The 26,986-nt window shown below is 31.4% G+C and overlaps 2 protein-coding genes across 4 annotated transcripts; one reads left to right on the top strand and one right to left on the bottom strand.

Moving 5' to 3' along the window:
- The first annotated feature begins 357 nt into the window (after positions 1 to 357).
- LOC113512655 (uncharacterized) lies at positions 358 to 14,460 on the top strand. 3 transcript variants are annotated; one of them, XM_052900066.1, is made up of 3 exons: positions 358 to 564; positions 2,310 to 2,457; positions 14,208 to 14,460. In XM_052900066.1, exons 1-3 carry the CDS (start codon positions 381 to 383, stop codon positions 14,209 to 14,211), a joined length of 336 nt encoding a protein of 111 aa, XP_052756026.1. In that variant the 5' UTR covers positions 358 to 380; the 3' UTR covers positions 14,212 to 14,460. The 3 variants fall into 3 exon arrangements, with proteins under 3 accessions (XP_052756026.1, XP_026752378.3, XP_052756025.1); XM_026896577.3 differs by lacking the exon at positions 14,208 to 14,460 and adding an exon at positions 2,548 to 2,721; XM_052900065.1 differs by lacking the exons at positions 358 to 564; positions 14,208 to 14,460 and adding exons at positions 2,000 to 2,211; positions 2,548 to 2,721.
- On the bottom strand, positions 3,155 to 23,296 carry LOC113512528 (uncharacterized). The gene is made up of 3 exons (XM_026896428.3): positions 23,159 to 23,296; positions 6,025 to 6,145; positions 3,155 to 5,509 (listed from the first exon to the last, which is right to left on the bottom strand). The coding sequence occupies exons 1-3, from the start codon at positions 23,165 to 23,167 to the stop codon at positions 3,570 to 3,572; spliced, it is 2,070 nt and encodes a 689-aa protein (XP_026752229.3). The 5' UTR covers positions 23,168 to 23,296; the 3' UTR covers positions 3,155 to 3,569.
- Between the last annotated feature and the right edge of the window lie 3,690 nt (positions 23,297 to 26,986).

Here is a 26,986-nt window from a genome sequence, read left to right as displayed (position 1 = left end):
TAGATTAAGAATTAGTACGTGGTATTCTTTTTTTATTTTTAAGTCGTTAATTTTCATTAAAAACGTACAACTACTTTTTTCTTTATTGAATACCCTTGTTCTTAGTTTAAAATTTAACTACCTCTAGCGGATATTTTCGGAATCACAGTTTTCTAAAATTTTTTTATGTTTTTATATAAGGTATTTTTAACGATGTGATTAAGAGTAAAGTAATTAAAAGTTTTCTCAAAATTACCACGTGAACGAGAATTAACTGGACGGGTACAGGTAAAGCAGTAAAAAGAAATACCTACCTCGGTATAATAATATGTACCTACCTATTTTATTTAATGTGTACCTATTTTATCAGGTAAGCTATGATATGTTGATGTCAGAACGAAATGATAGTTATTTATTTGTTTATACCTATTTTAATATTTTATAATACGCATTGTTTATTATGTTACAATGGCACTTTTTCAAATATGAATTATGGTGATGATCCATTAAAGTTTAGTGGACTTTTCAGCCCATCTCATAGGACTACAAGAAGAACTCGGTGTGCGTTGACAATACTTTGTCCAGGTGAGATTATATATATATATAGTTTGGTCATTTACGAAATGTATATTCTTGTATTATTTTCATATACAAACTTTCATATCATTTTCAATCTCTTGGATGATTAGTATTTTTAACTTTATATTTACGTGGTAATTCTGAACAGATTTCAATAATTTATTTTGTAATCGATACATACTTATAGCGCACATACTTATAGCGCAGTTTACCTACCGTATAGAAATGTTGCTAGTCCATCCTTATTATGCATGACTGACAAAGGGGAGAAGAGATTAGAAACTGTACTACTTGGAAGAGCGGTAACAAAACTAGACACTAATGGTAATTATCTCTACGTACAGTTTTGGAGGCGTGGAGTTATACTCCACACTCATTATCATTATAAAATCAGCCGTTCTCTCTCTCCATCGCTGAACGTAGATCTCCTTCAATTAGCTTTGCCAATAGTTACTACGCTTGTCGGTGTTCCAATTGGGTTGACCGCCGCAATCGGGCTTTTTAGGTGATGTTTTAAGAGGGAAGCTGCCGCCCATCCTTCGGTCATTAAGTTCTCTTAGTCGCCTTTAACGACACCCACGGGAAAGAAATGAGTGGTTTATTCTATGCCGGGACCACACGGCAATACTTCACACTAATTACGGCTTATTAAAAAAATGGTAATACGGATCATTGAAGCTTCTCAATAAATAAACCTTAAATTATGCCAAATACCTATTGAACAAACTTTTCTCTTTTTTTTCTCAATGCAAAAGTTGATACCTATCTTAGAGAACTGCAATAAGACATTATTTGTCATTATATTATTTTTAAATACATAATCGGGACTTAAATTATTTCATCGCGTTACAGGTAAATAGTACTTACATACCCGCTTCTTTATTGCCGACGTTTTGACGTGGATTGCACCACGTCGTGCTTACGACAGGACTGATCTTTACCTGTAAAAACTTTATCATCACGTTAAGTCCCTGTTGTGTATTTAAAAATATGTGTAAACAACTCGAGAGTTTAAAATTAACTACTATATTATTTGTTATAGAAATATTTTATTTTAGGTATTTCTGTGTTTATATTAGTCTTATTATATGTTTATAATATATGAATATCCGCATAGCCGCAGAATAATAAGTATTTCTCTGTTTGCCTAATAATTGACTAGTAGAGAACACCATCCGGTGTTAAGTCCGTCACATGTACATATAATTACATTATGAATTAATGTTTAAATAAATAAATAAATGTTAAATTATGCACTAAATTGCTTACTTCAGAAATTTCACGTATTTCATAGATTAAGAATTACCTGAGTAATGTCAAACAATATTTGAAATCAAGTACTCGTACTAGGTACATGATTAAAAATATTGTCTGGCCATCTCTATTAAAAAGTATTGTCTAAAAAGAAGTAAATATATATAATATTATTATTTTTGATCAAACTTTTCGGTTTTACGAAAATGATTACTAATCAATAAAATATGCATATAATTCAGTGGTTAGCAATTTTTAATTTGATCATTAGAACTCAATCGCTTGTTTGTTATAATTGTTCCTCCACGCAAAGAGACTGGACAAGCTGTGGTGGAATCTTTGCCTCGGCTAATCTAGCATTTAACGGCAGTCGACTTATACTAATGAATTGCACTGGAGGTAGGTATTTATTGATTTATCATAAATTTTCTGTGAAGAAAATTCTGATACTCATAGCATGCTTCTTCATTTTAATAAATCAGTTATTTAAATTACAGAAAATGCTATGTGTTTTATACGCTCGTGGTCGGCTCGCACACATTATGCTTGGATAGTACAGCGTGGTTGTTATCAAACTGCTAAAGACGATCCTCTTCCGAAAACTATGATCATCCCCACCAGAGTCAGGACTTGTAAACATGAAAGGTAATTTTGTTTTTCATTTTTCAACACAATTTTTTAAATTAACTAATATATATTTTAACAATAGTAAAATACAGAGTGTTATTTTATCAGGTTGGTTGATGCTGAATATAAAGTATGTCTGTGTCAAGCTGATTGGTGTAACAGAAGTACAGACGTCCTAATTCAATTGAAATATCTTCCAATTAATATGGCCTTTATAAGTTTATATTCAATTCTTATAAATTAATTGTGTAATTTAGACCTATTATAACAAAAAGTTGTATATACGAGATTTTACAATTTCTAACTTTATATCCTTAAGTCCTTTAATAATTCATGATTAGATTATGATCTTACTCATAAGTAACCCTTCAACATTGAACACTCCTTATTGGTTACAGTAGATCGCAATAAATGCGACTTTTATCGGTTTATAAGCAGCTTTCACTTTATCTAAGTTGCCTGCATCTATTTCTGCGAAAAGGATGGTAAGAAATCTGTATGTCAGTGGGCCGCGTCCGCTGCCTCGCACGTCTTTTTTGTAGACATGCGTCAATGTACACCTACATAATTAGAAGAATAGAAAATTTTCCTTCACCATATTGTCTAGGAAAATTAAGTACCAAGAAATGTTTTCTCCTATACTCCCGTAATCTTATGTGGATATTTAAAGTAAAGCAAATGATAAATAAGAAAACCGCTTCTCTTATTATACATTTAATAGCTATCTTACAAATATAACATAAGTCTTAAATACCTAATTAACGTTTAAATCGTTTTGGCCATTACACTTGTTCTTTTATTAATTTATTGTAGAAATAATAACAAATATTTATGTTTGTTTTTTTTTTCACGAAACAGAAATTGTGGTTATAATCATATTTATTTCACATCATATTCATATATTTGTGATATTTTCTTTTGTGTTAAATTTAACATAACATAAAGCTTATTTAAGCTTTATACACTATTAATTTTAAAATTCCTTTATATCCAAATAACATGTTTTGGTTTATTAAATGGGTATTACATTCGGGTAACTATAAATTCGATCACCCAAAGCAATTTGGGCATTGTACTAGAATAAATATGATTCCTTACTAAATATTTTTATTGTGTTCACTTGTATTTTCTCACGTTTCTTCATCGTCATGTTCACTGTCAACATCGTCTTCAAGTTCGTCGACGACTGACGATACATCACTGGTTACTGCTTGAGCTAATAATCCAGTTATACCAGATGAATTTCGTTTTTCGCTTAAAAAGTTATAAACATATTCTTCAATGGTATCTTCATCGAATGGCAGCAAATCCTCTAAATCGATTTGTCTTTTATTGCGTTTTTCTTGTACTATTTTATTTGACGAGGTATATGCATTCTCATCGCTCTCTACTATACCTTTTCTATAAACTTCAATAGGAACCTCACTGCCGTCACTAATATCATATTTAATACCGATATCCGTTTCTTGAATTTCAATAGAACCGTAGCCTTTATCCACTAATGATTTTAGATTTTGCGATCTGCTTGTTCTATTTGTTATTTTTTCAGGTTTCTTCATTTCTTTAATTGGATGTAAATGCTTAACCTCATTCGTTTCATTCTGCTTTGGTATCTCGTTACTCATAGTATCATTATCATATTTAAAAGTAGGTTTAGAACTATAAGTTTTTACTTTTGAATGTCCTTGTATAATTAAGTACATAGGAATAGGAGGTGTGACAGTAGTCGATTTAGTTTCAGAAGTATCATCCGGTATTACAGTCGACATTGGAGTAGTAAAGCGCATATGTAAATAAGGATCATGACTATAAAGAGCAGGTGTTCTGTGAGAACTAGACATATGATCTTGATGATATGGTTGGAGAATTGTTGAACTCTCTGTAAATTTAATTGGTGGAGGTGGCTGCATTGTTTGCATTGTTTCGATTTGAGCAATATCTTGAGTTGTTTGATCTTTGTAAACTTGTAAATTTTCTGATGCATGAGCATAAAGATTGTCTTCTGGCCTATCAGGTCCATTTACTAAAGGCATACTCATCATCGGACCTAACATATCTAAAAACGATTTTTCAGGTTTTCTGACTGAAAGAGTTGGATTAGGAGTAGGTTGAAAAGCAAGAGTGGTTTGCCGTTCAGTCGTTGTATTTTCATAGTAATCTTGATTTTCTGTTATTGTTTCTATAGTTGTTTTATCATTTGGATGTTTTAGTGCACTGAATGTTGTAGTTTCTATAGTTGATGGAGGAACTGTTGGAACAAACGTAGGCAGAAGTAAAGGACTTATTGTTATCTGTGGTGGTGGAGGTGCTTCTGACAACATCGGTTTATAAAATGAATACGGACTCTTAGATAAATTTAAAACGTCATTAGATATTAAGTTATGAGTATCATTAACGACATCAATATTAATCGTAGGTGTTGTTGGCCCCCATCCAGCATAGTCACTGCTTACTGCATTTGGAATAGATTGCGTTTCGTTTACATTTATTATCCAATTATCATTAATTGTAGAAGACTGATATATAAGATTAGCTTCTTGTAAAGCGTATGACGAAGTTATATAACCTGGATTACCCGTATTATCTTTTGTGACTAATGTAGGAGGTTCAGTCAATTTTATTGGAGTTGTGGGTGCCGGTATTTTAACTTCTGGTAAAATAAACAGCGATGTTTGATGTCCATTTGGTGGAGGTGGCGGCGGTACGAGAATTGTCATTGGTAACCGGTCGCTTAATTTATATGTGAAGTCTTCATATTTCGGTGGCGGTGGTGGAGGTGGTGGTCTATGGTGTCTCCTGGGCATTGAAGGCTGTCGTGGCGCTATACTGGGTCTACGCGATGATACTCCTAACATGAGAACTTCAGACTTCTTTTCAGGATAATGGTCACGTTCAAAACGGGTCTCATCTGCCCAGTAGTGAACACGTTCAAGTAAAGGAGGTTCATAATCATAAGTAGGATCTTTGCGTAACGGATCCCCGCGGCCAGTCAATGGTTTCCATTGATCGAAGTTCATACGTGGAGAAAATATAGAAGCTACTCCACTCGGATTCATTTTTTCTATCTCATCTGTAAATATATGATAATTTTATTACAACAATCTACAAGCTACTAGTTATCTATGCAATTAATTTAATCCACGAACCAGCATTTTAAATACAAAAATAAACATAAAAATATTTGCAGACGGGATATATATTTTGTTTACTATTATTGTATTCGAATGCTATGGGCAACCTGATAGACAGATTATATCCCCATATATACAGGCAATTATATGTTACTTTGTATAGAAAGAAATGAACTTCCATTTAGTGTGAATCTTATCAAAAAACATGAATAGGAGAATTTACCAAAATTATTTTACCTATTTTTACCTAGCAACCCTTAGGCTACGGTTGAGAGCAGGCAACGCGTGTGCATTATATGTATTACATTTTCGCTCATCCTTCATTTAAATTCGCTCAATTTCATTAAAAATAACCTTACACCTGCAGAAGTCAGTAGCGGAGTTTTAATCTACTAGATTAATCAGTGATTGATCAGTGATCATGGTAATACAATATGAGTAAAATGCTACTTACAAGATATATTAGCAAAGTGTTTTGGAGAAATGGCTCCCATGTTCTCGAGGTCATCATTTGGTGACGATGAATGCATAATACATGCAATTATCAACAGCAATGTACTGCTCTTTCTTTGTAACTGTAACAACGATAACATAACAATTAACATAAGGTCCATAGATTAAAATAATTATATATAGGTAGACACTTGAGTAATGGCAGAAAAGCCCGCGATAATATTGCAAAAATTATAGAAATGTTAAACTTTTTACTTGAATCAGTATACAAAATATCCTTTGTGCTAAATTAGGATATAACCTACTCATGTAGCAAATTTTATTTAAATTGGTTGAGTTGTTTTTGCGTGAAAGAGTAAGAAACATCCATCCATCGTTACAAACTTTCACATTTATAATATTAATAGGATTTTAACAACTGACAACTTACTAATTGCACTCTCTTATGGTTAGTTATGTTATTAAAATATAAATATCATACTTCAATATATTAATTTTAATATTATTTTTACCACTGATTTTGTCCGCGTGGTGGGGATATGTTTATTGATCGGAATAAAAGTTATTCTGTGTACATATACCTATATTTCTTTTTTCTAAATAGTACATTAGCCAAATTTCGTGACGGTTAGTTGAGTTGTTAAGCTTTAAAATTACATTCACATTTATAATATAATTTATTACGAATTGAAAAATTTCGGAGCAGGTGGAGGTTGAACCACCAGCCATTTGTTAGTTGGTTCGTCTCGAAATTAAAGAAACAGATTTGTGATATTTCAATCCTCAGGGTTTTTATATGTTATATCACGGTCGCTGTGACGTTGTACTGTGTGAGATGTACATATATGAATATGACGTTCTGTCGAGCTTTAAAATTGTTTCGGAATAAGTTTTTTTTTTAAATAAAGTGGGATTCGTTAAATTAATCTTTTTATCAGATCTCATAAATCATATACAGAAGACTTTCTATTACATTCTGTAATAGAAGGTCCTCTGTCTCTATATATTTTTTATTAGATGGTAGGTATTTAGGCTTTATAAAATATAAGTCTTCAAGTAAAATTTCAAGTTTTTAAGCCCCCTCTCCTCATCTTTTATTATTTAACAATGTAAAATAAGACAAAAATAGTTTTTATTCAAGTAAACTTTATAATTAGCAAGTTTGAATAGATTTTTTTATGAATCTACCGCCCACTTTGGAATGCAGATTCGGCTGAAAACAACGGACAAGAAACATAGCTGTTGCTTTTTTCAAATAAGAGTTAAGTGTACAACAAAAAAAAAATACTGGATTAAATGATTATCATAAACTTTATATTAATAAAAGAAAGAAAGAACATACAATGCTACTATCAATATATTCGACACAGTGGCAGCAGTAATTTGTCCTTATGGCATAAGTTTTTATTATTATAGTCGCTTAGTTTGGAAAGTGTTTTAAGTTTTTCCTTATAAACATTGTTTTTATAAATGTATTGAGAGGCAACTGTGAGGACATTTGAAACCTTAAAACATTCTCGAACAGATTTCATAAACCCATATTATAAATGGAACTTAGAGCTCTGGATTAAACTTAGTTTCCAGTACAATACAAAATTTTATGGTCACTTGCAGCCAAATTAAAACATAAAAATAAGTATAGATACTGTCCTACTTGTAAAGGTTTATAAAATATTTGTCATAGATATATTTACATACCTTTTCATAAATGTTTACGATTAGGTAGATCATATTTTATCTGAGAGTGGAGAGAGAAAGAGAGAGAATCCGTAACCAGCATGTATGCAAGAGATGAGCTATAAAAGTAAATGAATAAGAAATATACTGAAGCTAATATACTGTAATACTCATAAATTACTTGACTATACGATAAAAATATAAATGTTTATATTAGTTAAATAAATCATCATATACCAATATATGCACCCTGCGATGTTCATGGGCCATTTGTAAGTATACAGCACAGTATTGCAAATTAACCACAAATACATGATTTACACAACATTGTTATAAAAAAATATAATAAGTTGATGTATACAAGTATTGCAGGCTACGGCTTTTTCGGTCCAACGAAAACGAGCTTGTTAAAATACCAAGCCACATGAGAGAACCTCCACTGCCATTGCTGAATAATTTAAAATATTTAAAATTATTAACTACCATCCTTATTATGTTCATGCGTAAGTAGGTAATGCTTAAAATGTGACACTATAGCTGTTCGTTATAGAAAAATGTTGATTTATTTAAAGGGTGAAAATGTGTGTTAATTAGTTGCAGTATTCGTGCATAGCATTGTTAGGCGGAATATTCATATGAGATGCGACTCATTACTTAACAGTTTTCTTTTTCTAGCATTTTTCGTATGTATAAGTATGTGAAACGTTAGCACAGGTTAAAAATCTTGATAGGTTTCTATACATACACAATGTATGTACGTATATATGATGTCTATATAAATATTACTGTATAAAAATAATTTTTATTCAAGTAAACTTATGAATCTACCACCCAGTTCGGAATACAATTCCAGGTGGGAAAAACGGGTGATATTCTCAGCAGTTGCTTTTTTTTCAAATAAATGTTGTGATTTCAATTAAAAAAAAAATTAAGAAATGTGAATAGATACAATGAGGGTCATAAATTTCATATTTAAAAAAACTATCGAATATATGTTGTATCGTAAGTAAACATTGGAACTTAGGTCAGATAGGCTCTCACACATAAGTACCAATTTCAATAATTTATTTTATTATATATTATAATTTTTCCCTGGGAAAAGTTATTATTTATTTATTTATTCTTTATTGCACAATAAAACTTTGTACAAATGGAAGCTTGATGCCATATGGCATTCTCTATCAGCCAACCATTAGGTAAAAACAGAAAGGTATCTACTATCGCTTAATTTCATATTGTTATACAGGTCACATGTAATGACTTGCACCCGTGTATATGGGTAATTATACTGTTATTCACTTATTTGTAGAGTTCTCAATCTGTAAGCATTAGCAGGATACAATGGTTGTGGTTTCAGTGAAAGCAGCACGTGCGTCGAATATCTAACTCGAGTGTTACATGACAGGAATCATATCAAGCCGTTTTGCATTTAATTTTCCTTCTTTCTATAGCCCTTTCACTCTTATAAGTATCATTGCAAAAATAGTGCCATTAATACTTAGGCAATATTTATATTTTTTTATTTTTATTTTTTATTTATTTAATAAGGTTCACAACAACAAAATTTACAACTTTTACATTTTACATGCAACTTAATCAATAACACAAAAATAATTTTGGCTAATGTAAAAGTATTTTACAGGTGAACACCACATGCACTATTATAATATTTAATAATTATTAACAATGACAATAACAATATCTGAAGAATAAGTAGATTAAGAACTTATGTCTAAAATTTTTCTCAATAAGTTATATCTGCTGTTGATGGGTCCAAAATTGATGTCAATTTGATCGCTGTGAGCATTCAGAATCCTACATAATCTGGGTACAGGCGAGTTGGCTCCTAACATTGTTCTTCTTAACGGAGGACATAAAGGTGTTATCTGTTTCCGAGGTATTCTAGAGGGAACACGAAAGTTAAACAATTGAAGCATTTGTGGACAATCTATTATATGCGTCAGTATTTTAAAACCAAAAGAAATGTCAATAAAATCTCTGCGTTTGTCTATTATTTTTAATTATAAAACAATCAGGCTCAGATATAAATTATTGGTCACCGAATTTTTATTGATTTTTTGACGGTTAAAGAACACGTGATTAAAAACATATTTATAAAATATGTTTTAGAGGAGTCAAATAGATTGTCGTCATGAAATCAATATTTTATTTGAAAATTCAGAAATAAAAAATTCCAAATTTTTCAAAAATTTTGTAATTAATAAATGTCTTCATGATTATTTTGATGGTTAAAGAACTTATAGTAAGGAACACATGTTATTAATATAATAAAATTGTAATTATACAATATCTGTACTTGGGAGATATTTAAGAAAAAATGATATGAAAGGTCTCAGGAATAGCACTTTGGTTACTACCAAAACCATATTTTCCAGAAATTTTATTTGTGTATGTCTATATATTTGTTCCAGGATCACACAAAGACTAAATTGGATGCGGTTGCGTTTTTAAAGGTCTAATTTAAAAACTGATGTATGTTTTATCTTCATACGCTATCTAGAATTGGTCTAATCATTGATTTTTTTACTTCTGAAATCTACGCGTACAAAATAACGGGCAAAAATTTACTTTACAACATATTTTAACTCAAAATTTAAAGAAATCGTAAAAAATAAATGCCTATTTAAGTATCAGTATTTTGTAGGTTATGAATGAATAAGTATACATATATAGTTTGCATTATACAACATATAGAATAAAGCAACATACCTATAAATGTATATCTAAGTACAGTTTAAGTCAGACGGCCATTCCTTTTTTCTGGCATAATGAAGTATGGAAAATGTCTCAGCCTATATAACCAGCATTTAGTGATTATACCTTTCTTTTCTAAGTAAGTTTAGTAGGTTGAGGGATGGGATAAACTCATCTATAGTAGTGGCAGACAATAAACAAGGTTCATAATGGGTGCCTTAACTAGACATATGCAAGTAAGGAATATAATATACAAGATAGGTCTATCCTCGGACACTCTGTGCAGATTGTGCGGTGAGAAATCGGAATCCATGGAACACATGATGTGCAATTGTGATATGTTGGATAAGTATGTGCAGGAGTCTACTGGAAATGGCTTATCCAGAGCCAGAAGACTATAGATATCTTAAGCCGCGAGATAACGTAAAGGTAACACATAGAATCTATAAAATGATGGTATAAGGCAGATGGAAGCACAAAAGATCCCAATGAGTCGAAGTGCAACGGCTTAGCTGAACCTATACGCGAATAAAAGTTAAGTTTAGTAGGATTAAAAGTGTGATAATAAAGAGGGTAGGTGGGAAAAGCGAACTTGCTTTGAGCGAAGCCCCTCGCCTAGTAATAACAAAAATGCGAATCAAAATTTTACTTAGACTTATTTACCCGATACTGGATAGTTGATGATAGAGACTTCATGATTTTTTAAATTCGATAAAAAAACTATAAATGTGCCCATATTTTTTTTTTGCGGGGAACAAGAGGAGCACTGCTCTTCCCCTTTATGCATTTTTACGTATAAATTCGGTGTCAAATTATATTAAGTCCTTACATATGAATTTGCCGTTTTGTACGGAAGGAATATAGTTTTTTTTTTTTTTTTGTAAAATATATTTAATTAATTAAAGTATGCACCGTTGTTATCTATGCACTTTTGTCATCTCACAGGTAGTTCATTGATCCCTTTACTAAAAAAATCATGGGGGCAAGAATCAATAAACTCTTTGAAGGCGGTTTAGACTGCCGCATCGGATTTGATTTTTTTTCCTTGTAAGAAGTGGTCCAAATTCTGGAAATAATGGTAATCTGTTGGAGCAAGGTCCGGAGAGTACGGTAGATGTTGCAAATATTCCAATTCTAGCTTATCTAACTTAGTTGTTTTTTGTTGTGCAGTGTGTGGTCTTGCGTGGTCGTGAAGCAGCAGTGGCCTAGAGGGATTGACCAATATCAGTTGTTTAGCAGCTAGTTCTTCCTTCAACGTTTGCAGTTGCTGACAATAGATATCTGCTATAATCGTTTGGGCAGATTTTAGAAAGCTGTAGTAAACGACACCGGCGCTAGTCCACCAAACACACACATGTAACTTTTTCTGAGTAAATTTTCGTTCAGGGCAGGATTTGGCTGCGTCTTCAGGGTTCAACCATTGCGACGAGCGCTTCCGATTATTGTACAGTATCCACTTTTCATCACAAGTAATGATTCGATTTAAAATCCCTTCATTATTGTGTCGGTTGGGCAAAGTAACACAGCAATCGATGCGTGTTTCCAAGTTCCATCGTTCAAGTTTTTTTGCTTTCCTGATTTGCTTCAAGTTTTTTTTATACAACACAGCCATGTAAATACAACTGCTTCACGGTAGAAACACGAATGGGACAGAGGTACCGAAGCAATCGCCTTTTGTACAAAGTCTCCCTCTGGTAAATTGGATTAATACAGTTTTATTACCTACCCCGCAGCCTCTAGCTATTTCTGAAATGCTTTGTGATGGATCCGCTTCCACAATAGCCTTTAATTCTTCTTTTTTTTGTTTGGCCGTCCGTTTCCGGGGTTGGTTCTGAAGGTCGAAATTTCCAACTATATACTATAACTATATTAAATTTTATAACAATAGCACCGAGAGATAATAAACAAACTCACATTCATGACATTAGTACTAAACAACGCAACACGCACGTGACAACCCTAATGTTGCAGGCGTTCATAGGCTACACTGAGCGTTTACCATCAGACGGGCTGTATGATTATTTGTTACTTTGTAGTATAAAAGAACTATTAAAACTTTCTTAAGGTAAATTTAAATAACATCCTTAAAAAAGCCCTAAAAGAAACTAAGTGCATCGCTAAACAATATGTGCAGTCTCCCAACACGTTCAATAAACATTTGGACGATGTAAAAGACCAACAATGTTAGCTTTCCATTTCAACTTCTATACCATTGTGGTTGACGAATCGTCTAACTTAACTGAATGAAATTTATATTATGACCACGTGCTACTCAAGTTTAACCGGTGAAATTGTAGGTGTAAGATGACTTGTGTACATTGTTTCGTCCTACTTTAAGTTGTATTATTATACTGGCATATAAGTATGTGCGGTAGGTACAAACTATAGTCTGTTACATCCCTGACTTCGACCGCGTAACATTCAAAATTTCTAACTTACTTTCTTCGTTGGTGGTAGTTTTGAGATTCGCTTGATTACTCATTTCTGCGGCGCGTTTTTCCGTTTTAAGAGTAAGTGACAGTGGGGTTGGTCTTGTTTACAGACATTACTCACCATGTCTATTAGGTGAATATAATAAAATAATTGAATATAATATTTTGCAAAAATCGCCACAAATGAATATAAATCTATCGACTTTTTTCTTGTAATTTTCAATCTGCGATCAGCCTGCTATGCTTATACAAGTTTTTTTTATGGAATGAAAATGAAACTATAACTTTGCCTGCTATATCCGTCCGTATAGACTGACGGAGCATCAATGAATAATGTTACGTAAGAATAAATGTTGTTTAAACGTGACGAATTCACCAGTAATTAAACACGATGGTTTCCTGGAGAGACCGCGTAGAATTTAACTTGATAGGGCATATTGCTAGCATTGATTCAATCAATATCGGAACTGCAATCCTTTCCTTGGACAAAACTAGTTATGTACACTTACGTAAAGATCGATTAAATAGGAACAGACTAGCAATCTTAATCCCGGTACATTTGCAGATTTACTATATAGGTATTATTAATTATGGACGCTAGAAGTTAAGTAAAAAGCTCTTTTCTTCTTAAATAAATTAGATGATAACTCGTCACGATCTTTTGATTCTATTTAGTTTTCATGGCACTAGTATTTGTAGTTTCTGTACTCACAAGCTCTTATTTCATCTTGATAATTATTGAATACAAAAATATCAAAATTAATTAAACATTTGCGATTGTATAACTAAAATGATACGCATATAAAATATGTATAAACTGAGAACCTAAAAAAATATAAGTGTACATAACATATGGAAGTTTAAAAAATAACCTTTGTACATCGATTAAATTTCTACTTTAATCAACATGTAACTACTCATAGTTGCATTTACTATAGGTAGGTATTATTATTGATTCATTAATACAATCATCTCCAATCTTCATTCATCAAACTAATACAATTACATGGATTACGTAATAGTAAAGACAATACTTTTGGAAATTAGATACCTATCGAATAATTTATTATATTGTTATATATGAGGGATTACAGTTAACCTGTTTTATCGTATTATAAATATATACTCGTAAATTATTAAGTACTTTTAGACAATCTACGAAGGAGATCTATATTCAGCAGTGTAGTATGTATAATTAACTACCTAAATGATACATTGATAATGTAAGATACGTTTTTAGATTTTTTTCTTTATACCACTGAGGTTCAAACAAGCATACGGCCCACGTGATGATAAGCGGTTACCGTAACCTATGCCTGCAATACCAAATAATATAATTGTAAAAAATGTTTTGTTCCAGATAATGAAGACGGCTATTTACATTTCGATTAGGTCAAATCATCATCATATCAGCCATTATCTGTCCACTGCTGAACATAAGCCTAGCCCATAAAGGAGATTTAGTCATTAGTTGCCATGCTTGGCAGACGGATTGACAACCGCAGTTAGGTTAGGTGATATTTCGAAAGAGTGGTTGCTGCTCATCCCTCTACCATTAAGTTCTTTTAGTCACCTTTTACGACACCCACTAGAAAGGAAAGGGAAACCTATTCTAAGCCGAAACCACACGACAAAGCTTGGTAGGTAAGCTATCCTAATAATATCCTATACTAATCAACGTTTCAACTCCTTATCCTGTTTCTCAGGATTCTTGTTTCATAATGAAAATTATTAATATCAATCACAGAAACTGAGGAAAATGAAAATGAGTCATGGTCACCAATACACACTTTAAAAATTTATGTTCTGAGCTCATGATTTACTTCTTTTGTCCTATTGATTAAGTGTCAATAGGTACTTACCAATAAAAAGCAAGCAAGTACACAACCGAAGAGGCAGTGTGACTAGCAGGCCGACGTCTTTACTTGTTTTTTTTTTTATTATCTATATATATAAAAATTAATGCCACTTTTCGTCGTAATTTTATAACTCAAGAACGGACTCACCTATTCAAACCAAATGTTTAGGCTTTGTTCGGACTATTTAGTAGGTGGTTTATGTGAAGTTTGCACAAAATCGGTCGAGCGGTACTTCATTTACCACATTTTTTGTAACAAATAAATTCAATAAATGGCGGATCATTTTGTTAATACGAGTAGTTTTTGTGTTTTTCAAATTTTTTTTAAGATGGGGTAATGTGCTGTCAAATTATAACTTTTTTCAGTGTTGACAATACAAACATGTTGTTATGTCATTCATGCGGTCATTCATCAATAGCTAGCAATTAATAAAATATTTTTTTATTTGAACAAATGAATTTGGTGTTAATTTTTTTTTTATTATTTCACTTTATACGTAGCGAAGCACGTACCGGGCCGCTAGTTATAATAGATAAAAAATAGAAACTACTGTTTAATATAAGAAACAATACACCACTCTGTGTTATGTGTAATTTTTTAAATATAATTGACGATGATATAATTCATGCAATTTTGCTCTTCGCAGGTATTGCACTTAAACTTTGTCGTGCGAATTGGCTTTTTGCCCAATAGACAGGATCTTTGATGGATACTTTAGAGATTTGTTCGCATTTTACTGTCCGTTTAACACGTGTAACCAATACTAATCTAGTGTAAATTACGCCGTATGAATTCAAAAATCTGTTTTCATTGTTTGTATTAGTTTAAAATTGCGGCTATATTTAAAGTTTATTTCTCATTGAATAGATTTGAAGTGCTATTATTAAATATAGCTTGTACGATTCTACAAAAGTCACTATTCGAATAGAACTTTGGCTTTGAATAAAAACCTGTGAAGTTTTTGTGAAACTATCCAGAACATCATTAATATTTTATGTTAACAATTAGCAAATTTTACTCTTTTTAATATTACTGTAATTCGTTTATATAGGTACTCGTTCAACTTTATTTATGCGTTTAGATTATTCTTATTATTTGAAATATTTAAATTCGTATAGTATATGAAAGTATTTGCACAACTAAGTAGGTGTCATTCAGTACTGGCACAATGGTTAGCTCATAAAACAGCCTAAGAACCTGTCTCCGTCATTGATTCCGTTAGGACTGGCCACATGGCATTTCTCAAATAGCTATTATGTGTCTACAGAATTTGTTATAATCCTACTTAAATTTTATATACATACAATGTTGTTAAAACAGGGAAAAACATTAAAAATAATAAAAATGCTATTTTGAAATTTTTAAGTACACATGAATATTTTTTTGAATATAATTCTTTTTATAACATTAATGGCCACATAATTCCAAAATTATTTTATGTTTAATTAGCAGCATTTGAAATAGTGTATGTCTATTTATTAAAACCGAATTATATGAAAGACAAGTTACATGAATCTGAATTATACCTGCATAAAAATGCTTTGCCAAAATTTACATAAATTAGCAACCTAATTTTAATTTAGTACAAAATATTTTTAATGTATTTATTACGTTCTATTATCATAATAAATATTTACTATACTATATATATATAAATAGATACTCTCTCACATATTTGTGGAAATTAAGTTTGTCTTTATTTTCAAATATTTTCTTAATTTGTATATGTAGTTACCATTTATAGTGCCTGTAATGACATCGCGATGAATCTCAAAATTATTATAGTTTAAACAGAGAGAAATAGAAATGACATTTTTATCTCTATTTTAACGTTGAGTGTTACTAAATAATTCCAATATCGTTATAAAAATTATTTCACAGATATTTCTAATATCTAATTTTCATTATACATACACATATAACTATTATGCCATAGCGTACTTATATACCATAGAGTACTTAGCGTTATTCTTCTCCAATACTAAATTGTATAATTTTCTTAGTTGTACACTTAAGTATGGTGGCAGAGTAGTGGCATATATAATTTTACATTAAACGATATATAACTATACGAAACTCATTGTACTGAATAAAATCTAAATCATTAGCTTTATAACCGACTAAAAAAAGGAGGTGCTCAAATCGTCACAATTATTTATGTATATTTCTCGATTAGTTGAAGATGCGGTAGGGTATTTTTTTTTGTTTTCAAAGATATATTTTCAGATTGGTCCCATAGAAATTTTATGAAAATCGGTTCAGTAGTTTAGATTTTAAATTAAAATAAGTAGATTTTTTAAATAATTGATTTTTTCACGACTGATCTTGGATTTTTTGTGGAATACAAATCCTAAATTTAAGGGAAACCGAATATCTCTCCTAAAGATCAGGCATTGAAAAAAATAGTCTGTTTTACAACATAATGCAAATTTTGTTAGATATTCTATTACTCAATAAAAATGGAAAATCCTTCACAAATTACATTTCTTATTTATTTAGGTATGAAAAGACAAAAATTGGTATATTTATAGAAAGTTATCTACTTATTTACCCAATATGTAAATATATTAAAGAATACACGTATGTAGGTAAGAATTATTCATAAAGCGGTCGGGTCAACGTCTCAGTTACTATACTTAGGTGATGCCTCCTAGGTTTTAACTGTCTGGCATTACGAGTACATTATGAACAGGTTTCCGCGTAAAAATAATTATTCACGCACTTCCAAAAACTTGTATGTATTTGGCAGTGAAAGTTTTGAGGCATTTATTAATAAAACTTCGCATCGATACACGACAAACTGCGGAGGGTTGGGGAGAGAGGCGTGGGAAATGCGCGCGCGCAGACCGAGTGGCGCCACGGGCGGTTCGACGCCCACGTCTCTGCGGCCCGCGGCATCGACATACGATTTGCCCATCGCAACGAATGGCGACTGCCGCCCGCCGGTCGCGTTTGTATCGTCTCAATATTGTCATAATGATTATAACTATAACAACCCATTAACATGGGGGAGAAGGGATTGTTAGTAATAGGAATTAGTAGCTCTATAGTTAGCAATATACCCTGTCAGGTCGACCTTCTCGTGGTTCCCCTTGGAGACCGTCGTGATTGATTTATTGTTAAATTTACGTTACAGTGGACTAACTGACCTGCTTCATCCTCACCTATCGTCACTCACTGGTGTCCCGCCAGTGTATACCAATAGCGCAGTCGGGGTTACCATTCCATTATCATCCATTAAAAAACAACCATTAACATTCCATGTTAGGCACAGATCTCTTCCCATAGGACGAAGACAACTACTACTACCAACTAATTTGACAAGGCAACCTAGTATAACGGTTTGTGTTACCCCTTCTCTACACTACTACGCTACACTATTACACTCGGTCTCATAATCGCTTCTTACGACAATCGGGAGACAAAAATTATGATATATATATATATATATATATATATATATATATATATCAATGATACCGTAATATAACTTTATTGTATCTTGTAGAGTTTAAGCATAACTTAGTAAGATTATGTCCATGGTAGTGCTCACGTCTATAGGCGACGGTTACCACTTTCCGTCAGGTGGGCCGTCAGATTGTTTGCCATTGTAAGTAGCTTAAAAAAATCTGCTTTGCATTAAGTACTTATTAAATGACAATATAAGTACACTTATTTGACAGTATAATAGTGATACTCCTAAACCACGTGTTCACTAGCCAATAATTAAGGTGCAACAATAGGTTGTAACTCATGATGATCGCCATCAAATAAGACAGAGTTGCGAGACATCACACGACGCTGTCAGATAATACGTCACGTGATCCGTATCTTGAATTGTTATATAAAAAAGATATGCGTCAGTATTCATTATTTTACGCAACATTAATTGTTTCCTAGTGTGTACACGACTTTATGCTGTTGTATATTGAACGATAGTTCACCACGCTTCTGACTACATAGAAAACGGATTGAAAGTGTGACATATATGAGGTCTATGATAAAAGATAAGTGAGTAATGTCTACTGAACCAAATATCTACCAGTTTAGTATCTATTAAGTTAGCATGTCCTTCGTTTGCATAAATACCCATTAATTTTACTTATTTAATACTAGGTTTTTATGCAACTTTTTTAAAATATTTTTATACGAGTAAACTTAATGTCGCCCATAATACCCCTCATGCGTTGCCTTTCCTGAGGACTAAGTGTTATGCTTCCGTATCCTGTACTTTCACTGCATTATCACGTAGATATTAAAGGAATGTATAATAAAATCATCATACAAACCAACATAGACCTGGCTAATGGAACCAATTAAAATTAAACTTTATTATTATATCTTTTGCTCCCATTATTACTATATACAACTTACTAATATAATGAATATGAAGGTTTGTAAAGATGACAGAGAGAGTAAGAGACAAAGAGTAAGATTTTGATGAAATTTAGTACACATTTAGGTTATATTATAATATAATTATTTTAGTATATTTTGGACTTATTCTATGATAGATTTTTTTTATGTGACATATCACGTAAAACAAATAAATAACAAAAAACATACAATATAATACATGCCTTTATATGTGTTTAATGAAGAAACATACTTGTATAGCTATTTTATTATTTGCGGTGTTTTAATTTTTTTATATTTTAACCCGAGGATGTGATCACAAATCAGTGTTTTCCAGTGGACGAGTGGGTGCGCAAGGAAAGAATTATTAACACTTTCACATGTTTTATGTGTCGATGACCTGTCGGCACTTCGGAGCTGGAGATGAGCCCACGCACCTGTGTCGCCATGCGCCACTGACACTAGTTACGTGATTTCCCTGGATTTAAAATTAAAACTTATCAATTAAGCTCCAAGTCTTACAAAGTGTTACTTATTAACCGACCAATTTAAACACACAAAGCCCAAACACAATGTATACCGGAGTGACGTGTTTTAAATAACAAGCAGTACCTATCCGTGACTTCGTTCGCCCGAGTTCTAAATTTTATGTGTTCAACACATGTACTCATATATAGCTTTCTTAAAATTGTCCATTTCCCATATGGTAAGTATATAAAAATGTATAAACTTATCTTTTAAAACTATATATTTTAATATTTAAAAATAATTGACACTTTATCTTCGCAAAAAGCTTCAATCGTCACAATACACAATAAACGACTACACATTTCATATACTCATCACAAAAGAGTCAACTTATAGACATTTTATATATTATTTACATATTGTTAATATTGAACAGGTACAAGTATAATATAATATTTACTTAAAAAAAATTAGATGCAATATTTATATTTGGATATTTTTAAACAAACCGTTGTGGTAAACACTTGTTTTGCCCATATTTCGATAATTAATGTGGTACAACATAATATTATTCTTGCTGTGTAGTCCCGCCAGAAAATTCAGATCCATATACACATTTACAAAACACGCATACTGCCAGACATTACCAGTCTGTCAGTATGTAATACATTATGCTACAGTAATGATGAAAATTGTAGCGCGTTGATATCTTTTGTATGAAAATACATAAGCAGTCTAAGTGACTTACATATTACATTACAAAATTTCTAGCTCTAATGGTTTAAGATATGTGTGAACAAAGTAAAACTCCTTAATTGAAATCTGTCCACAATTTCAATCAGCGAATTTTGTACTTAACTATATAAATTTCTATATGTTTAGTAATGTTTCTTTCTATACGAAGAGAACATTTTTTATTTAACAGAGACGAAACACGTTACACCATCTTATGTTAATGGTAAACAATGTAGAAACACTGATGGAAAATAAAACGATGAGGATGAAGTATGGTTAATTAACTTATCGCGGCGACGACTTAATGGGATATATTTACCATTTAATATCGATTATTATCCTTAGCATTACTAAAAATGCCTTCCTTCAGAGGAGGATGTTAGCACGTGATTGATTAGCGTAAAGTTATTAAAAATTTAAAATTTTTCTTTTCTATCTTTATATTTTACTCTTATAACAACTTCAAAATTAACGATCTTACTGTGTCACAATACAGACAATTGCAATTTTTACTTGCTCCGGAAATAAATAACGACTTCGTTTGTAAAACAAAACTTACCGATGATCGACGAAATATTTCGTAGACAGATTAGAGTAAAACAAAAATTATATCATGTATCTGCTTTACTGTAGCGTAGCATAATACGAGTATGTACGCGTAGCTACAAAAAATATAGATGTATTAAAAACCTTCTTCTTTAACGCTGTTTAAACATATTCTACATATAAAACGGTCTGATTACAGTTTTATAAATAACGACTCAAGAAATAGTATTATCGTGAATATGGTTGTTCACCAAAAGTACAATAGCATAGTTTTAGCCATAAGATTAGCCATATACTATTCCACTAGTGGAATATGACCATTTCTTATTAGGATAACAGTTGCAACTTATTATAATGCAAACTTTGTGTATTGGAGATTTGTGATTAGCGGTAAGTTATTACATTGTTGAAGATTTCTAGTCACTAGCCTCAGCATAGTTATATCTATTAGCTTATGTAGGCACTGTATAGATAGGGTACGCTAATATAAAAGAAAGGGATAGTAATATAAAGTCACAAAACTTATTAGAATGATGCCATTACAATTCTTAATTGCTATTAATAATACCATACTAATTCTTTATTACTATTAACAATCTGGATGAATGGCTTAAGAATATTCATTTTAGTTGTGTGTTATTTTACCCATCAAATTTTGGCAATATGTGATATTTAATTTAATTATTTCTGTACTACTTTTACCCACGACTTCGTACATGTGGTTAAGCCGTGAAGGCGTTAAGACGTAACAAACAAAGCCACTTACATATTTATAAGATCAGAAAGGATAAAAGTAGTATTCTACTGAAGTAAAACGTCAATGATTATTATAATAGAAGTTTAATATAAATTATATTCAGTTGGTAAATTTTTTATCAGATTCCAATATTTAACTGACCGATTATATAGTAAAAATTATTTTATGATGTTATTTTATTATATTATATAAATAAATTTCAATATCTTAAATTAATTTTTAAACAATTGCCCAGAAATCTTTTTATGAACACGTCGCCCGTTTTATAGTTATAACTTCTCCTTAGGTGCCTACACGAAGGGAACGTCTGCACAAAATGTTGCTTAATCGTTCTAATTAATAAAGGCTACTACACTCTCGTTAATAATTTCTTAAAAAAGAACAGTTAGTGTAAACAACGAAAAAAAAAAAATTATACAGTTCGTTTTAAGATTAAATTATGTGATGAGGTAGAGATATAATATATTGCCCCTATTAATCACGTCAAACCTAACTTTTATGCGCCCGACGAAAACGTGCCAGTTAGGATATTTATGTAAATGCATGTGTTTAAGATTTAAGACCATTATACCATTATCATAATTTAAGACCAACTCGCCTGCAAAGCGTGGCAACTATTGGCAAATCCTGCCAATTAATGGGGAAGGCCTATGTTCAGCCATAGACAAATAACGGCTGATATGATGATGATGAAGTGATTCAGATATGTAAGATTAAATTCAATAGAGAACGTTATTGTAAAAATTGTAACGTCTATTTTTTATATACCTAAATTATAATAACTTAATAGCCTACCTAATAAATTAATATGATTGGTTATACAAATAATGGTAAATACATTGAAAACTTTTGTAGAAGTATATATATCTATGGGTATACCTAATTACGTGGAGTAAAAAATGTTTAAATCTATAAAAAATCTTCAAAAATTACTAAGTGAAATATACATATGACTGCTTAATGACATACCTCAAATAGTGACCCGGGTTTTATCCAAATTTATGCGGCAGTTGCCACGTATACAAGTACCTTATACTTTCACAGGACATTTTTATACAGATACATTAATAGTGTGTATAATATGTTATAATTTCTGTTTCAGATGATTTTAACAATGTATGATGTTTTAGATTAGCTTTTCTCCGCGTGTACATCTGCAAAAAATCTGTTATCTATCATTCCCATGAAAATATATGGAAATTCACCAACATTATCTAATACATACTTTACGGAATTTCATACCATTGGTATTATTTTACGAAAATCCATATCACAGATTACTACAAAATAATTCTAATCAAATAACCGATTATCTAATATAGTTTGTACATGAAGGTTTTATGCCAATATTTGTGTTAAATTTAGTAGTTTCGACTTCGCATTGGTCAGCTTTCCACATTTATGAAATTTTCATAAAAAATTTATACAATAATGCAAATTTTATCACCAGTAGTTTTGTAGTGATCATATATTCAAATTATTCATTGACATTTTTCATGGAACTAGAAATTACCAAAAAATTAAGAACAACGAATTATATATAAGATTTACACGAAAATTTATTTATGAAACAGATAATGAATTACTCACCAAAATCATTTTTATAATTTTTATATTATTGTACCATGAGCTGACAGAATAGAAGGTGCACAATCACGAACTCCGGACACTTATCGCATACAACGCAATCGAATAGGAACGAGATAGAAGGACGCTGTTTCAGCGCGGCGTCTGCGGCACGTCTGCTGTTCGTTTGGCAGCTCATAACGCACCGCACAACCTGCCTACTACGGGGCCACTTGTTCTGCCACCATAATACCTAATTAACTTACCACCCATTGATGTCAACCTCCTCCATTTCACTATTACAAAGAAGTTATATGAGTTTATTTAAATTATAAAATAGAACTTACAACAATTAATTAACTCTTATGATAATTATTAATACTTTGGTTTAATTATTGGATTTAGACAAGTTTTGAGTAAATAAGATCCCGGGTTAGATTATCGGAAAGATCATTTTAAGAAACTAACATCACAGGAACATTAGACAACTAATTACTTATTACAATTTTGTCAAAATTACATTCAATGTACCTATACATACGTTTTGTAAAATTCATAAACCATAAGATTAAACTCTAAAAGTAGGTATATGTGGATTTACAAAATTTAATATTCACTTAAAAATAAAAAAAATATGTAAACGTAGTATTCATAGTTCATTCTCAATTAGGAACACATTGATTGATTGCCGTGATTGAACGATCCGATAAGGTGTCAGAGCATTTTTTTTTATTAGTATGGTAAATTAAATTAAATATAATTATATAAGTATAAATTAAATATAAAAGAAATTAAAGTTACCGCACGAACTAGACATGATCAATTACTAGTAATTTATATAAATAAAAATCAATTTCCGAATGTATGTAAGCCCGTGTTGTGTTTCTTATTGTGACAAGGTTTATATAAATATGTTTAAAATTGAATGGAAAAGTGAAAGACCTAATCTGTGCAAAGCCGAGGTAGACAACAACCAACAAAGTAGATAATAATTCAAAATAAGTCTGCCAAAATCCAACAAAGAAATAACGGCTTTTTATTAAAATATACAAATCAATTCAATACATCTTCTCAACTTCTTCTCTTCAACACAATATCGCTATACACATTGAGAAGAAACATTAGATGTAAAATTAATTGGCGTTTAATGTAGGTGCTGGATGGTTACCTGTTTTGGTTTCTCATTATATTGTCGTTTCATTTTCCTAATTTATACTTTTGGACATTATGATACAGCGGAGCGACAGTTCCACCTGGCATTGTATGTAAATTATAATTGTTACTGCGCGGCTTTTACTCGACTTCGTATTATAGAAATATTTGACTAAGAAAGTGATGGGACCATAGATTATTAATTATATAGATGAGACTGCGAAACAAAAGATAACGCAGCAGATGTCACCCCCACTCCTTAATACTTTTTAATTGACATGAAAAAAAACAAGAAGTTCTCAATTCGGTTGTACTTTTTTATGTTTGTTACCTTAGAACTTCATCAGAATTCATAAATCGATTTAGAAAATTCTCTTTTTATTTGAAAGGACTTTTAGATTGGACTCACAGAAATTTTGTTAAAATTGGTTTAGTAATTTGGTATTTAAATAACTGGTTTTGCAACGATTGAAGATGTTTATTGTTTTGTAAAACAAAATGTACTTGTTTCTAGTTAGTAATATTTATCTATTTTTTTTAAAAAATAATTTTATAATTAACTAGCGACCCGCCCAGCTTCGCACGGGTGCACACTACATCTCATCACATTAGAAATCTCTAAAATTATCAGTGTTTCTCTACTATATTATACATATAAATCTTCTTCTTGAATCACTCTGTCTATTAAAAAAAAATCGCTTCAAAATCCGTTGAGTAATTTTAAAGATTTAAGCATACATAGGGACGGACAGACAGCGACTGTGAGTTTATTTTATACTATGTTGTAATGTGTTTTAGTTTTATGAAAGTTATGGAAAACATATGGAAATTAAATTATTGGGTATGGAGACATAACATCTTAGTCATAGGCAATCACAATGTATTCAGTAATGTATTCAAGATTATAGACGACGGTTTTCCACTTTTGCCAGCTGGGCTATCAGCTTATTTGCCATCCTAAAATGTATAAAAAAACCTTTCACATTTACAATTCTTGAGAATTGTAAATGTGGAAGTGAGTTTAAAACTCTTACAATCATACGCCCATTGGCCAATCGTTATTAATTTTTTGAAATATGAAAGGCTATCTGTTACTGTTGGCGACAGACCTCTTTTTATATAAGTTTACTTTTTTAGATTTATATTTTTAAATTATGAATACGTCTTTTTGATACCTATTTTGTTTTTCTTCTTGATTGACATATTATTATTGTATGTAGTGTGCTTGTCTTAAGAAAATATATGGTAAGCCTCTCTCTAATATTATTATTTTATTATTGTCGCTGCCCTCCTCTCCTACTCCTCCGTTTTTAGTTAAGTACATAGATTAAGGATAGTACCTTTGGTCTTGTTTATTATCGCTTAACGGCTTTACATCTCAAAGAATTATCATGAAATTTTGTATACTTATATGTAGTATTTGGAATAGGGGATATACTACAGAGAAGCTATTTTTCATCATAGACAATTTATATTTATCTCGATCAGGCGGACGAGGTCGCAGGAAAAAGCTAGTACAAATTACAGTGCATGAGCGTCGATTAAACTACCTCCGTACGTGAAATTTGCTTACCCTGATCAGTATGCATACCTACTAGCCGTATGTGATAGCACAAATGGAGAAAGAAGTGTAAATGCAAAAAGTGAAACGCTTACTGTATTACTAACGATCGATTAGACACCGTAAGGACCAAGTTATGTACCGACACTTAATTGTGCAACAAGACCATCTTTAGTTATCCGATGATTATGTAGTCGGCACTAAACGATCAATTCTGTTGTGACTCTTGTATTACCTACGTTACATCATTTTCAAATAGGTACATACTTATTATCCATTTGACTCGACAATAAAGTTTCATTTGAAAATTGTTTCCAGAGAATTATCAAACTAGATTATCATTTTAGAAATGCTAACACTGTATCCGTAACGTTAAGTAACCCTCTAAAGTAATTTTTAGTTTAAATTTCCAAGAAATTTCATCGAAATTGTTAGAGCCGTTGTACGAGTACCTATTCGAATTCTACAGGTAGGCAAGTAAATTTTGCTGGGCAGCTTTTTCAATTGTAACAAAATTAATTTGAGAACAAGACGATAGTAGACCTTATTATTTGTAAAAAAAATGTCACTTTATTTTAGAATTGGCACAGATATCGTATGAGTACAAAACAAAATACAGGGAAATTCAATCCTTTCACGCGTTTTGGAAGTCGCTTAGGATAGAATATAGGTACCTAATCCTTCCGAGTTTTTACGAGTGAAATTGAATGGTAACGGTATCGGTATATGTTGGCGGGGTATCAGTAAGGAATAGGTAAGGATGAATGCATGTTAGTAGGTAATTAACCAGGATGGTTTCCAGGGGTATCGTGTGGAGGATTGTTAGCAATGGGGACTAACATCATAGTAAATATCAGATATACCAGTAAGTAGATCTATAATAAATTAGTAAAATATAGTTGTCAAAATAAATAATAAATAAGCCTAATAAATAAGACTGTTCCATGAAAAAAACTAGTGTCTGACCGAAACAGATTTTACAGCCGAAACCGAACTTTTGGCCTTGGTCTCAGTTTCGGCCAAAAACAAAACCGAAACTTACTGAAACATATTTAAAATTTCTCTTCTATACTGAAATCTAGTGTATTTTTTACACAAACACACAGATAGTTAAAGGATAATAATAAACACTAATTAAA

The sequence above is a fragment of the Galleria mellonella genome, unplaced genomic scaffold, assembly GCF_026898425.1.
Source record: "Galleria mellonella isolate WM207_F2 unplaced genomic scaffold, CSIRO_AGI_GalMel_v1 utg64, whole genome shotgun sequence".
Lineage (NCBI taxonomy): Eukaryota > Metazoa > Arthropoda > Insecta > Lepidoptera > Pyralidae > Galleria > Galleria mellonella.
Note: the sequence above shows the minus strand (reverse complement) of the source record. Positions and strands in the feature narration are given on the sequence as shown.

Bases quoted from the DNA above. Each gene is read 5' to 3' on its own strand.
- LOC113512655 (XM_026896577.3), top strand. From the start codon at position 381: ATGATAGTTATTTATTTGTTTATACCTATTTTAATATTTTATAATACG. The intron at 565-2,309 runs GTGAGATTATAT...TTTAAATTACAG, and splicing joins GTTGACAATACTTTGTCCAG to AAAATGCTATGTGTTTTATA. The intron at 2,458-2,547 runs GTAATTTTGTTT...TTATTTTATCAG, and splicing joins AGGACTTGTAAACATGAAAG to GTTGGTTGATGCTGAATATA.
- LOC113512528 (XM_026896428.3), bottom strand. The intron at 5,510-6,024 runs GTAAGTAGCATT...ATATATTTACAG, and splicing joins ACACTTTGCTAATATATCTT to ATGAGATAGAAAAAATGAAT.